At 48.1% G+C, this 12,539-nt stretch overlaps 2 protein-coding genes across 11 annotated transcripts in view; one reads left to right on the top strand and one right to left on the bottom strand.

The window, feature by feature from the left end:
* Positions 1-8,476, bottom strand: part of Slc39a11 (solute carrier family 39, member 11) — a 365,832-nt gene extending 357,356 nt beyond the window's left edge. For 2 of the 6 annotated variants that reach the window (XM_013503238.1, XM_013503239.1), the window contains exons 1-3: positions 8,385-8,475; positions 4,790-4,908; positions 2,398-2,436 (exon numbers count right to left, since the gene is read on the bottom strand). In XM_013503238.1, coding sequence (XP_013358692.1) covers positions 2,398-2,436; positions 4,790-4,908; positions 8,385-8,460 — 234 coding nt within the window. In that variant the 5' untranslated portion in view covers positions 8,461-8,475. Of the gene's footprint in view, positions 1-2,397; positions 2,437-4,789; positions 4,909-7,709; positions 7,783-8,179; positions 8,311-8,384 lie in introns of those variants that run through there. The other 4 variants (XM_005402094.2, XM_005402095.2, XM_005402093.2 and 1 more) reach the window with 4 other exon arrangements.
* Positions 8,477-8,542: 66 nt separating this feature from the next.
* Positions 8,543-12,539, top strand: part of Sstr2 (somatostatin receptor 2) — a 62,681-nt gene continuing 58,684 nt past the window's right edge. For 3 of the 5 annotated variants that reach the window (XR_263682.1, XR_263681.1, XR_263683.1), the window contains exon 1: positions 8,933-9,030. The gene's annotated coding sequence lies outside the window, so the exon portion shown is untranslated. Of the gene's footprint in view, positions 8,654-8,926; positions 9,031-11,372; positions 11,641-12,539 lie in introns of those variants that run through there. The other 2 variants (XM_005402091.2, XR_263680.2) reach the window with 2 other exon arrangements.

Raw genomic sequence — 12,539 nt, 5'->3', positions numbered from 1 at the left:
GGATCTCACCAGTGACAATTTGATTAGAGCCATCTTTAAAAATCAAGACAATAGCTACATTGCTAAAGGATCTATGTCCAGTGATTGGTGATTAGGGTTCTTCCCTTCATTTCCCCACACCAACACCAATGGTCCAAAGATCCCTCTGTTCGAGCTTGGAGACGGTTCTAGCTAGAGACAGGTAACAGGAAAGAGCCTGTCTCTTTTGGGTGAGCAGGAAGCTGAGCAAGGGAAGGGAGGAAAAGAGCACTACTTCCAGGGCATCCTTAGACACAGCAGTTAGGAAGGAGAATACAGGTATTATGGTTTTGATCTAAAATAGCTCCTAAAGCCTCTAGTGTCTGGAAGGATACTGGATTACGGGCCATAGTAGCAGACTTGCTGTTAGGAGGTGAGGCCTGGCTGGAAGCGTTGGGTTACTGTGGGTGTGGCTCAGAAGGATACCTCAGCCTTCCTAGGTCCTCCCTCAATGCGCTGCTTCCTGTTTGACTTGAGGGGAGAGGCCATCCTCCACCCAGGCCCTTCCACCTCGCTGCCAACCATGCAAGGCCTGAAACTTCCAAAATGCAAGCCAAAATAAATTTCTCCTCTTTTCAGTTGGTGTCAGGTATTACATTCCAGCCATGAGAAAGTAAAACAACAGAGAGAAAAGCTGGGACCTGGACACTGATTAGCTATGGCCCTCAGCACACCTGGGCAGGGCTCACAGAGCCTCTGTGTTCTCCAAGGCAGGCCCTCCTCTGATAGCTGCAGATGACCTCAGGGAGGTTCACCCCAGGCAAGATTTTCCAGTCACAGGACTATAAGACAGCACAGAGGAACCAAACTTTGATCAACGAAAAGAGAAAACCATGTATTATGTGCCTTCCAGTGTCACCAGTGTAACAGGAATACACAGCATCGCTATGACAGATTAAATACAGAAATCTGAATTAATCAAGCCCAGGTGTGACTCCCACCTTACAGGAGATGGAGGGGCCTGAGGAGAAAATTACGCAACACAAGCAAGCAGTGGGCCAAAATCAGAATATGGAACACTCTAGAAACAAATGACCTATCCAGTTTTACCAACAAATTACTATTTTGAAAAAAATGGGACTTAAAAGGCAACAAATCCAACAAGAAAATTTTGCTTGGATCCCAATTCTACCAAAACAACCTTGAAAAAATACAGGAAATTTGAACATGGATTGGCTGTTAGTTTTTACTAAAAAAGAAAAAAAAACAATTTTAGTAGATGTAATAAAGGTATTGGTAATTCTGATTTTTTAAGTCATTCAGTTAAGGGTATATATTGAATTTACAGGCAAAATTACATGATGTCTGCAATTTGTTGTTACAAAATATTACAACTTCCCAGAAAGGCTGAAAGACAGATGAAATGAAATTAACAAAATATGAATCCTGATTGAAGCTGGGTGGTGGATATGTGGGATGTATATGGGTTTTCAATTTTTTTTACATGCTTGAAAATGTTTATAATAAAAAGTCTTTTAGGGGCTGAGGATTTAGCTCAGTGGCACAGCGCCTGCCTGGCAAGCGCAAGGTCGTGAGTTCGATTCCCGGTACCGGAAAAAAAAAAAAAGTCTTTTAACAAGGAAGAAGAGGAGGAGAGAATCATTTAATTAGTGTTAACTGTGTTGTGTATCCCCCTGCTAGACCCTTCCTAAATATTATCTTTTTTTAAAGAGAATAAGAAATTTTTTAAAAACATTAAAAATGATACAAAATTTCAAAACATGATAGGAAATCAATAATGATTATTATATTGCATATTGTTTTCTTCAAAGTAGTTGTTCACATTACCAGATATAGGCATGCAAAATTGATCAAAAAAAATTAAGCATTAACAATTTCTTTCAATAACCAATAGAAATGAATAGTAAAATTATCTTAGCTATCTTGTGTGTGTATATATGTTTCCCTTTCTTCTTTCTTTCTTTTCTCCTTTCCCTCATCCCAGTTGTTTTTTCCTTTTGAGCAGTTTCTTTCCCTTTCACAATATCTATTGTACCTTTTGGATTTTATTTACTCTTTCAGTTTCTTATACTAGGGAGACAATACCATGTTTACACATGTGAGTCTGATTTATTTCACTTATGAGTATGGTCTCGAGTTGCATCCATTTACCTATAAAAGGCTTGAGTTTATCCTTCTTTATAGCTCAGTCATATATTATCTTATTTTCTAAGTTTCGAAACAGCTACCGTACAAGCCTCCTCCACCACCAGCTAAGGAGAAGCAGGACATCCAATAAGCTGGGGAATGAGTATGGGAAATCATAAGCACTTAGAGAACCCAGAGATATATTTAGGTTACTCAAGAAGAGACTAGAGATAAATGATGCTTGACAGAAAAATGACAAAATAAATATATCTCCTCCAACACGCAACTTACCCCTGCAGCAAAGCCAAGGCTTCCATCCAGGATCCGCCTCTGAAAATGCAAAGAAGGTGCTTCAGTTTCTGAGGGGCAACAGCATGATGTGCCCCAGGCCAAGAGAGCAACTGGCCTACTGAACCACTGGCCCTCTCTAACCCAAGAGAGCCATAGGTCCACTCCGTAGCTGGTGAACTCCTGAGTTTATAAAATGGGCCATGAGCCAAGGGAGAAGAAATTTTGAAACATTCCATCCCTCCCAGAACTGATCAGAACTGTCCTTCCCTGGAGTGGCAGGGATGCAAAGGCCCACAGGATGTTTCTTACTCAGCACCCCTGCAAATCACCACCACAAACTTTAGTAAGTAGCTGCTCAAAAAGATGGGCATTACAAAGGTTTGAGGAGGAGCAGGCACAAATACCAATCCCTCTCACAGGTCAGGGTGCAAACTGGCATGACCTCGTTAGAAAACGATTAGGTGGCACCTCAGACAAGTGACTGCAACCCACACTTCTCCTGCATAATGACTAACAGAACTGCATACTCAGAGTCACCAAACACATTTGCAGAAATGTTCACAGCAGCACCATGTGTGAGACACCAAAACCAGAAACTATCCAAATTCCCATAGATGTAGAATGGATACAGCAATGAGTGCATATTCATACAACAGAAGATCACAGGACAGTGAGAAAACACAGGCACGTGCCATAGGTGCGTTTGTATGTATGCATATATGTCTGTATACATATACATAAAACAAACAGGCAAGGACATTAAATAAACAGATAGGATGAATTCACTCAGACATGGACCAGGACATACTGTATAAAAATTACTCCATTTAAATAAAACACCAAAACAGGGAAAACCAGCCATGCTATGAAACAGCAGCGGAGTGGAGGTGGTGAGGGGCGGGGGAGCCTGGAAATACACAGGAAGGGGCTGTGAGAAGCCGATACTTAATCCGGACACAGCTTCAGGGGCATTTGTGAAAAGCAATCAGCTGTGCACTTATAAAATGTGCACTTTTCTAGATGAATCTTATATTCTAATGACAAAAGGTTTAAGTGTCCATCCATAGATGAACAGATACACAAAACATGGTGTGCACATACAATCAGGTATTCTTCAGCCTTAAAAGAAGCAAAATCTGGCACATGGGACACCATGGCTGAGCTTTGAGGGCATTATGCTAAGAGAAATAAACCGTCCATGCTCACAACTCTTCTCTACCAAGAACTCTGCCTTCTCCCTCCCCACCAGGCCCTGTCAACCACTGCTCCACTTTCTATTTCTATGAAATTGCCATCTGTAAGTGTCTTGTACCCTGTGATTCCACGTTGTGGGATTTGAGTTCCAAGTCTCTGATGGATTGGCTCCAAGCCTCCCCCAGGAGGTAGGGAGGCAGTGTGGGAGGCCAGATCCTGTTGCTGAAATCAATACCTGCTGGACTGGTCTCTAACACAGGATGCCTGACCTGCCAACTTCCCAGTGTGTCTTTGCTTCTAGATCAGTCTCACGGTACATTTAAATAGATCTTAAGACACCTCTTCACGTGCATTCATCAAGATATCATCCAGGGCTCTGGGTCTGGGAATGGGGGAGCCCAGGGTTGACAGAAGAGTGAGATTTTAGGCATGGGAGGTGGGTGTGGGTTGTGTGGGTGTATACAGTGAGGGGAGGTTGGGCTGGGTATATAGGCAAGGTATATGGACTTAGGGATGTGGGGCATGGAGAAGAAAGAGATGAGGAGTATCGGGTATACAAAGGGTTCAGGACTACACTGTAGGGGCCTAAGAGTGAACAAGGGTGCAAAGAGGGTCTGAGCAGGATACAAAGAGGATGCAGAGGCACAGGGGTGGGAGGTGTCAGGTCTCAGGGGAATGGGAAGGTGGCCTTCTGTATTCATCCCAAGGGTGAAGATGCTTGGGAACAGCAGAGGGAGATACGGGTTCTGCAGGGACATGGGAAGGGGGCCTCTTATCCAAGGAGGGGAAATACAAAATCCTGGGGCTGGGGTAAAAGAGAAAGGCACCAGATTCCTTGCTTCCTCCAAGGTCTCTTCAATCATCCCAGCTAAGCCAAGGCAACAGGGGAGGACAGATGTATCTGAACTCTAATCCACTTTGATCCTGCATGGTATCCTCTACTCCAGACCCAAAAGAAATCAGATGGAAACTAGAAGTTAGGCTGGGTTCCTCACTCCCAATCCCTTCAAACCAGATTGTCAGAGGCAAGAAAGGAGGAAAAGATAATGCGTGGTGTCTGCACCTGTTCTCCTGGCTGGGAAGGGAATTGGGCAGGAAATAAGACAGGGGACGATGTAACCAAAACCCAGCCCCTGCATGTGCAGGCAGGGCCATCAAAGAGCCCGCCCACCAGCAGAACCAAAGCATGGCGACTCACCTGTCCACTAGAGAATATAAACACGAGTGCTGCCCCAGCTGCTGTCATCCCCCAGGTGAAGAAGGTCCCCAGCAAGGCCTGGAACACAGTGCTGTGGCCTTGAAGCATGGTGGATATAGCTGTGTGCAGAGGAGCAAAGAGTCAGCCACCAGAGGTCCCTTTCAGTGACAATTACATTTTCTTCAGTGTCCTCACTCTCCTGTTTAAGTTGTTTCCATCTGGAGTGGTGGCATGCGCCCTTCTGCCACACCAACGCAAGGGTCCTCCACAACCCAGCACACAGGTCAAGCTTTTCCATCCCGGTCCCCAGGCACTGAAAGGTATCTACTCTGAAAAGCAATGTGGGAACATGTAGGGAGCCTCACAAGAGGTTGCAACACTGAGAATTAGTTCTGGAGAAGAAGCACAAAGGTTTCAGGTAATATAGCCAGGAGGAAGGGTTCCAAGGTCTGACACAGTCAGGGGCTTATCTCGGGCTCATTCTGCATACTCCACCTGCCCCTGCCTGCTGTTTGGTCTCTCCTCCAGATGCAGGTAACTAGCTCAGGTTCCCTTTTAAAGCTCTTCCATTTCATTCCCAAACAGAGCTCTCAATCCCCGGACTGCTAAAGGGGAAATTCCACCCACTGATCTTCCATTCCCCCATGGACTGTTCAAGCCCACATCTCTATTACACTCTGCACAGGCACCATGATCCAGCTCAACCAAATTCTCTACGGTACATTAAAGGATCTCCAGCCAGTCCTTTGTCCAAGCCTCTGTTCACACAGTTCCCTCCCAGAATACCTTCCTTCCACATGACCAGCCATTGGATCCCAGGGCATCCCCTGGAACCCCCCTGCTGCCAACTTCACGAGAAATGCGTTCCTGATCCTCCTACCCAGGCAATGGCTCTGAGTGGGTCTCCTCGGTCTTTTGTGTCCTGAGCTACTTAAGAACAAGGGTTGTGCGTTTCCACAACCCTCTGGCATAAGGTTTTGTGGCTTCTGAAAAACATGTGCTGAATTGGAAAAGGCCAGCAAAGCTGGACAGGACAGTTGGCAAAGACAAGGAAACAGACCTAAAAGTAGTATTTCCCCAGGCCAATCCAGCACACTGCTGCTAAAGCTAAAGTCATACCACTGCCCATTAAGAGAAGACAAATGCCCTTCCCTCTTACGGGACCCCAAACCTCCTCCAACTTTGAACATGCTTAAGTGCTAGCTCTGAAATGACAAGGAGTCAGATCTCTCCGTGTGGGAAGTTATAGGGCAGAGGAACTTATGTGTGGCACAGCTCTGTGTTCTGGTCCCTAAGGCCCAGAGGCTTGTCTCAAAGGCCTCATTCAGCTCCCACTGGCCTTCTGTCACCCACAGGGCTGGACACAACCCCAAGAGGTTCAGTCTTGCCAGCCCTGGTACTGAGGAGCCAGCCACCCAAAGCCACAGACCAACAGCTAGTACACTGTCCCTATTGACCCTGGAAACCATAGCAGAGGGTGGCAGCGGCCCTTACACCAAAGGGTTCAGCGACACAGCAGGTTCATACCTGGGGAAGACTATGGTCCCAGACAAACCCAGGTAAGCCCAGGTGAGCCCCGGCTCTGCTCTGTGCTAGGAAAGTTCTGAGATAAGATGATTTGTTCAGACTGTGGTCCCCAGAGTCCCAGAGAACTCAGGTGGTGACTGCACTAACTAATGAAAATAAACCATTTTTAAGAAGCTATTCTTTTTACATTTGTCATTTTGTTAAGCCACCCTAAAAGAGTGATTTGTGCGTTGCTTTTTTTTTTTTTAACCAAGATACCTGGATCATTACACCCATTGTCTATTTCTAGCTGCTTGGGGATGAAATTTCAAACATTTACAAAGACAGAGCTATTCTCCTCTTATTATTTATCATTCAAGACAGATCTAACACATAACACCTTTAGTTCCCCTGGTAGTTGAATTTGCCTTTTAACAGCTACAGAGGAAAACAAACAAGGCTGTGTGCCAACAGACCAAAGTCAAAGTGGATTCTGTGAGCTGATGAACAGAAAGGAGATCATGGGTGTTCCTGGTGGTTAACAGAATAGGAAAACGCTCTTCTAAACTGTCCCCTCTTATACCTGAGCATCCTGAGAAGGGAGAAAAGGGACAAGGCCACATCTCTGCCGCCCCAACATTTATCAGGACCCCTTTCAACTCAGCATCCCTTGGAGAAGTGTCTCCTATTTGCTGTCTGAAAGTCTCTCTACTCAATGAGTGGCCCAAGGACCAAACCTGGTCCCTTTTGAGAACTGCCTAAAACACAGATCGTGGGTCCCAACCCAGACTTTGAATCTGAATCGAGGTCTTATCCAATTGCACGGGGGATTCTACTACATAAGAAAGTGTGGAAGGCACTGTTCTGAAACTGAAATGATGTCTATAAGACCAAGAGCCTAAATGGTAATGCATCCTGCACTGCAGGGGATTGGTAAGGCCAGTAAAGAATACAAAAAAAAAAAAAAAAAGTCTCTGACAGGTAGACCAGTAGCCCCTTAGGAGTGTGGTGTGCCAGCACTGTACCTCCAAAGCCACATACCATGGGGCTCAGGCTTCCTCATTAGCTGGATATTAACACCATCAGCCCTGAAGAGTTAGCAGGAGAGAGGCTCCTTTTCTGCCCACTCCAACTTCAAAGAAGCCAACACCACCCCACGCACATACACATTCTGCTACAGAGGCGCAGGAGGCATTCCTACAGGTTTCCGCTCTGTATTTTCCTCCCCTTTCAGACCTGTTGCTCTGCTTCTAAGAGTCAGCGTTAAGGTATCAGTGAAGTTGCAGAAGTAGAAGCAACGCCTGTGCTGCCTGGGCCTTGGTGAAACTGCACACAGAGGCTCTGACACCACCAGGGGAAGCCGGGGAAGACTCAGGTTTGGGTGGGTGCGACTGTGGGAAAGTTCTCTTGATACCTTGCTGCTCCAAGTGTGGTCGCAGAACCAGCGGAGGTGAGACAAGCACAGTCTGAGGCCTCAGCCAGGCCTGCTGGAGGTTAAACGGATTCCCGGTCAGATTTAAGAGCCAGTAGGAGGAGCCTCTGAGATGCTGGAATTGTAGCCACCTCTGCTCCCAAGGATCCGGGATCCCCACACACCCAACCAGGAAGCAATGAATGAAGAGGATCCTGTCTGAGGACCGTAAAAGGCCGCACGTCATTGAGTGCGGTCGCCCTGGACGGGAGAGGCTGGAAGGGGCATCCCCCTTCCGCTGCCACCTGCCAAAGCCTCCAGTTTTGCCGCCAGCCCCTTCCCTTCTGTCGCCCGGGGCACCCCTTTCCGAACTCCAGGGTGCTGCCCTTAGGTCCCACACTGTCGTCCTGACGGCCCCAGTCCCCGGCCTCGGGCCCAACCGCAGGCGCTGAAGGAGAGAAAAGCCGACTCACTGGGGTGCCCTCTCCAGCCCCCACTCCACTTCCATCAGCCCCGCTGCCGCTCGCTCCACCGGCTCCACTCCCGCAGTCACTTCCTGCTTCCCCCCCTGACACACGTGTCCCTTCTGCCACCAGGCCCCGCCCCGCCGCTCCTGGAAAATCCCGCCTGAAGAATTAATTCTCTGGTTCACAGCCCTCTGCAGTTTCAGGAACAGACCAGAGCGGGCAGCACTGCTCCCGGAGGCGAAGCGCGGAGCAGTCTTCTTGCGAGAGCTTGTGAGGTCCGTCGTCATAGACCAGGACGCAGACGCCCAGGGAAGAGCCCTTTGTGAGGTCCCTGGTGTTGCTACGTGTCTGGTGAACGTGGCTGGTGAGCAGCAGATCAAGAGAGTGACACATCATTCTCTAGGTCACTGGCCCTCAAACCACAGTTTCCATCAGAATCACCCCGAAGATGTCAAACCCAGAGGACCATGTCATTCTAGGTGGGCCTGGGATTTTCTATTTTGATCTAAGCCTTGCTGATGCTGCTGGTGCCCAAGGCCACCCTGGAGAACCACAACTCTAAGACAGACAAGGGATTTGCTCTGCAGGGTTTCCTGGAGAAGACCAGAGCAGGTGGATGATGAGATTTAGCCAAACCAAAACAAAATACAAACAGGATCACAAATAATTTACGTTAGTATGAGGATGTCTCATGCGATCTTTGGGACAGACCTATGCTAAAGCTGTTGTTGTGTTGTTGTTGCTGTTTACCGAAAACTCAAAATATTTAGGAACCCAGCCAGAGCACAAGCTGAGCAGAAAAAGAGCCTGTGGTCAGAGTGGCCATGGATTGAAAGGTACAAGGACAGGCTTCTTCGGTGAGTTGCTCACAGCACTGGTAGCACCATACACCAAACACTGTGTAGGGGAAAGAAAATGACATGGTGACTATAGAGTGACCATTGCCCTCTAGAGACACCCAGACCAGCGAGACCCAGACCAGCCTTACAATTGCACAAAAAACAAGTGACAGTCACAGGAAACCACACCAAGGTGGCCCAGCCCATCATTGTGATGCCAAAACACTGCTCCTCCCGTGTCCTACAAAAGCCGTGAAATAGTTTCATGCCTTGGACGTGCCACAAAATACTGTGGAAGGGAGAAATGGAAGAACTAGGGAATAAACAAAATGGGCCACATTAATCACTGTGGAAGCTAAGGAATAGACACAGAAGGGCTCATTAAATTTTTCTTAGTATGTGTTTGCACTTTTCTGCTCTAGTAAGTGTTTAAATTTTTCATAATTAAAAGTCAACAAAAAAATTGTGAACAATTAACAAAACGCCCCTCCCACCCCATCTTCTCTTGTGGCTGCTATGGGAATTCTGCCTCCTGACCTCTCACCTAGGTCACGGTGATCACCTCCTGCCACTCCACCCTGTTCTGTGCACCAGATTGACCTGCCTAAACCACAGCATGCCATGATCTTGCTTAAAGATCTTCAATGGCTCCCTAGTGCCTTTGACATAAAGTTCAAACTCCCCAGTTATAATTCAAGATTTTTCATGTTATGACAGCAGCTAACTTTCTCAGATTTGTGTTTTCTCCTTGTACCCTCCAACTAGGCAGGGCTGCACAACTACTGCACGGTCTTCCCTCTCTGGCACCAACCAATACATCCCCAGATATCTCTACTGAATTTCCCTTCACCTCCTACTTCCCCAAATCTAAGTCCCCCACCTCCAATCCCTCCAGGCCCAGCTTTAATACAATGTCTCCTGTACCCTGCTCGACCTCATCTCCCACCTGTCCCAGTGCTGGCTAAAAAAGGAGCCTCCATCCTCAGAGGGACCACAGAACTTTATCTGATTCCAAGGACTCCTCCCAGAGTATAGGCTCTAACATCACTGCTGTCGCCAGACACAGACCCAAAATTTCACCCTGTTTTCCCTAACCACTCCAGGCAGCACAGCAGCTCATATCATATCGTGTCCTCCAAACACGCTGGGAGGAGATGCGGGGGTGAGCTGGGTGTGAGGACGGTGGGGAGGGAACCTAACATCTGCTGAGTACATAACCTGGGCCCCCACACTCTACCTTTATATCATCTCTTTACTTAAAACTCACAATTTTGAAGGGACTGTACGGTCATCTTCTCTTTACAGATAAGGAAATTGAAATTGAGGAAAGCTCTGGCACGACCCCAGGTTGACAGGGCAGTGTAGGAAGCCAAGCCCAGCTGTCCCCAGGGATAGTGTCCTTCCTGTTCAAACTTCCCGGGATGAGGGCCAGAACCATCCTATCCAGCTGAGCATCTCCCTTCCCTTAAGCCACACATGAGCTCCCCAAGAGACAATCCCACCATCTCCAATCTCCCTAAATACATCCCATGCATTCCCTCCCTTCGCAAACATTGCAACTGCTGGAGTCTTCTGCACACTTCCTCACGTGCCGTAGGCCTGCCAGGAAGAAAATGTTTTCTTAAAGTTACATTCCCCAGCCCATTGCTATCCATCCCCAGGGGGACAAGTTTGCCCTGAAGCCCTCATGAATTGAGGGAGGGACACTGTGCATGAACAGAATAGAGCAGTGGTGGACAAAAGGCGGGGCAGGTACTTTGTAGCATCGAGAGCTGCTTCCCTAGTGGCAAGGGCCATGAGACGGATGCTGACCCACATGGAAGCAGAATGGTCAGTAGTCTTTTCCAGAGAATCACTGTCACTTGATCTGGCCCAAGGCTCCACTAGCACTTCTTCCTGAAAAAGCAGGTCAGGGGGCAGTGGCCAGCAGCTTCACAGAAAGGGTAGAGCTGCCACAAGGAAGTCCAGTCCTCCACAATCCCACCCGTGCTTCTCTCTCTCCCCCTCCCCCTCCCTCTCTCTCTCTGTCTCCCTCTTCCTCTCCCTCTCTCCCTTTCTCTCTTCCTCTCCCTCCCTTCCTCCTGCCCCTACCCCCAGAAAGAGGTAAAGTAGCCATCGAGACCCAGCTTCAGAATCTGACCATATAGCAGAAATGACATCTGGGTTTCCTTGGACAGATTCCCCAGGCACTCTCAGCCTCAGTCTCCCCATCCCCAGCCAGGGAATGGGGCTGTGCTCTGTCCAGTCCCTGCCACCTGGAGTGATGGCCCAGCAGCCATCCTCGGTGATTATCGCCCATTCACTCTCCCTCCCTCCTTCCTCCATTCGCTGATTCACTGACTCATCCCACATTTTTTCAGCATCTACTCTGTCCATCTTTGGCGTGTGGCCCACCAGGGAGCTGTGACTTCCCTCGCCCACACTGTCTCACCTGCCCTTCCGGAAGTCTGGCCCTGGACCTGGCCTGAAGACTGAGATGAACGTTTCACCCCAGGCCAGCCAGCTCCTTCTCTCCGCGGTGTGGCTAAGAAGCCCAGCCAGAACTGGTTCTCAGAGTTGTGGCTGGGTCATAGAAGCGAAAGCAACAGGTAGTTCCTAGGTGTGTTATTAAAATGTAGGGGTTTGCTATTGTTTGTTCAGGTGATTTGAAGCTTTAGCCTCTTCCCAATTACTCATAATTCCTCCTCTTCTCTCCACCTTTCCAGGGGCTGCTTTGCCCAAACAGTTCCCCTTCTCCATCCTGCCCTGACCACATAATAGATCTTCCTGATTCCCCACTGTGCCCTCCCAACCATCCATTCTCTGCAAAGCAGGCAAAGCCATCTTTCAAGACATAAGTTCAAAAGTGTCCCTCAGCTACTACAACTCTCTGAGGGCTCCTTGCTGGGCTTGGAGGAAAACCCATGCTCCTAACCTCAGCCTCTGCACTCCCTGAAATCACTCCCACTGCCTCAGCCAGGCTGCTGTGCCATCTCCTGGAAAACCAAGCTCACTCCTGCCTCGGGGCCTTTGCACTTGCTGTTCCAGCCCTTCTGTCTGAAGCACCTGTCCCCCAAATTTCCTCTTGGCTGGAGCCTTCTTGTCATTTGGAGCTCAGCTTAAACATTACCTCTTCAAAGAGAAGTTCCTTGAATATCCAGTCTAATGCAGACCTTTCCAGCCCTCCTGCGTTTTTCCAAATGCAAGTTCCATGACAGCAGTACCACATCTGCCTTTTGTATTACTGTGCCCCAGTGCCTGGTACATAGTAAATGACCTAGTTATTTTTTCTCATTGCTGAGACAAAATACCTGACACCCAAAATTAAAGGAGGAAAAGTGTATTTAACTCAGTTTGTAGAGGTTTCAGTTCATATTTGGCTGGCTCCAAGGCAGGGTACCTTGATAGAGAGACAGAGGAGAAATAGTTCATGGCAGGAAGAAGGCAGCAAAGCAGAAAAAGCAGCAGCAAGCAGTGAGGCACAAGCCTCTCCCTTTTATCTCTTCAAGGTGTTATGGTTTGTGTCTGGGTGCCCCCCCAAAGCCTCA

Source organism: Chinchilla lanigera, unplaced genomic scaffold (genome assembly GCF_000276665.1).
Source record: "Chinchilla lanigera isolate Chin_1 unplaced genomic scaffold, ChiLan1.0 scaffold00077, whole genome shotgun sequence".
In the NCBI taxonomy this organism is placed as follows: Eukaryota; Metazoa; Chordata; class Mammalia; order Rodentia; family Chinchillidae; genus Chinchilla; species Chinchilla lanigera.
Note: the sequence above shows the minus strand (reverse complement) of the source record. Positions and strands in the feature narration are given on the sequence as shown.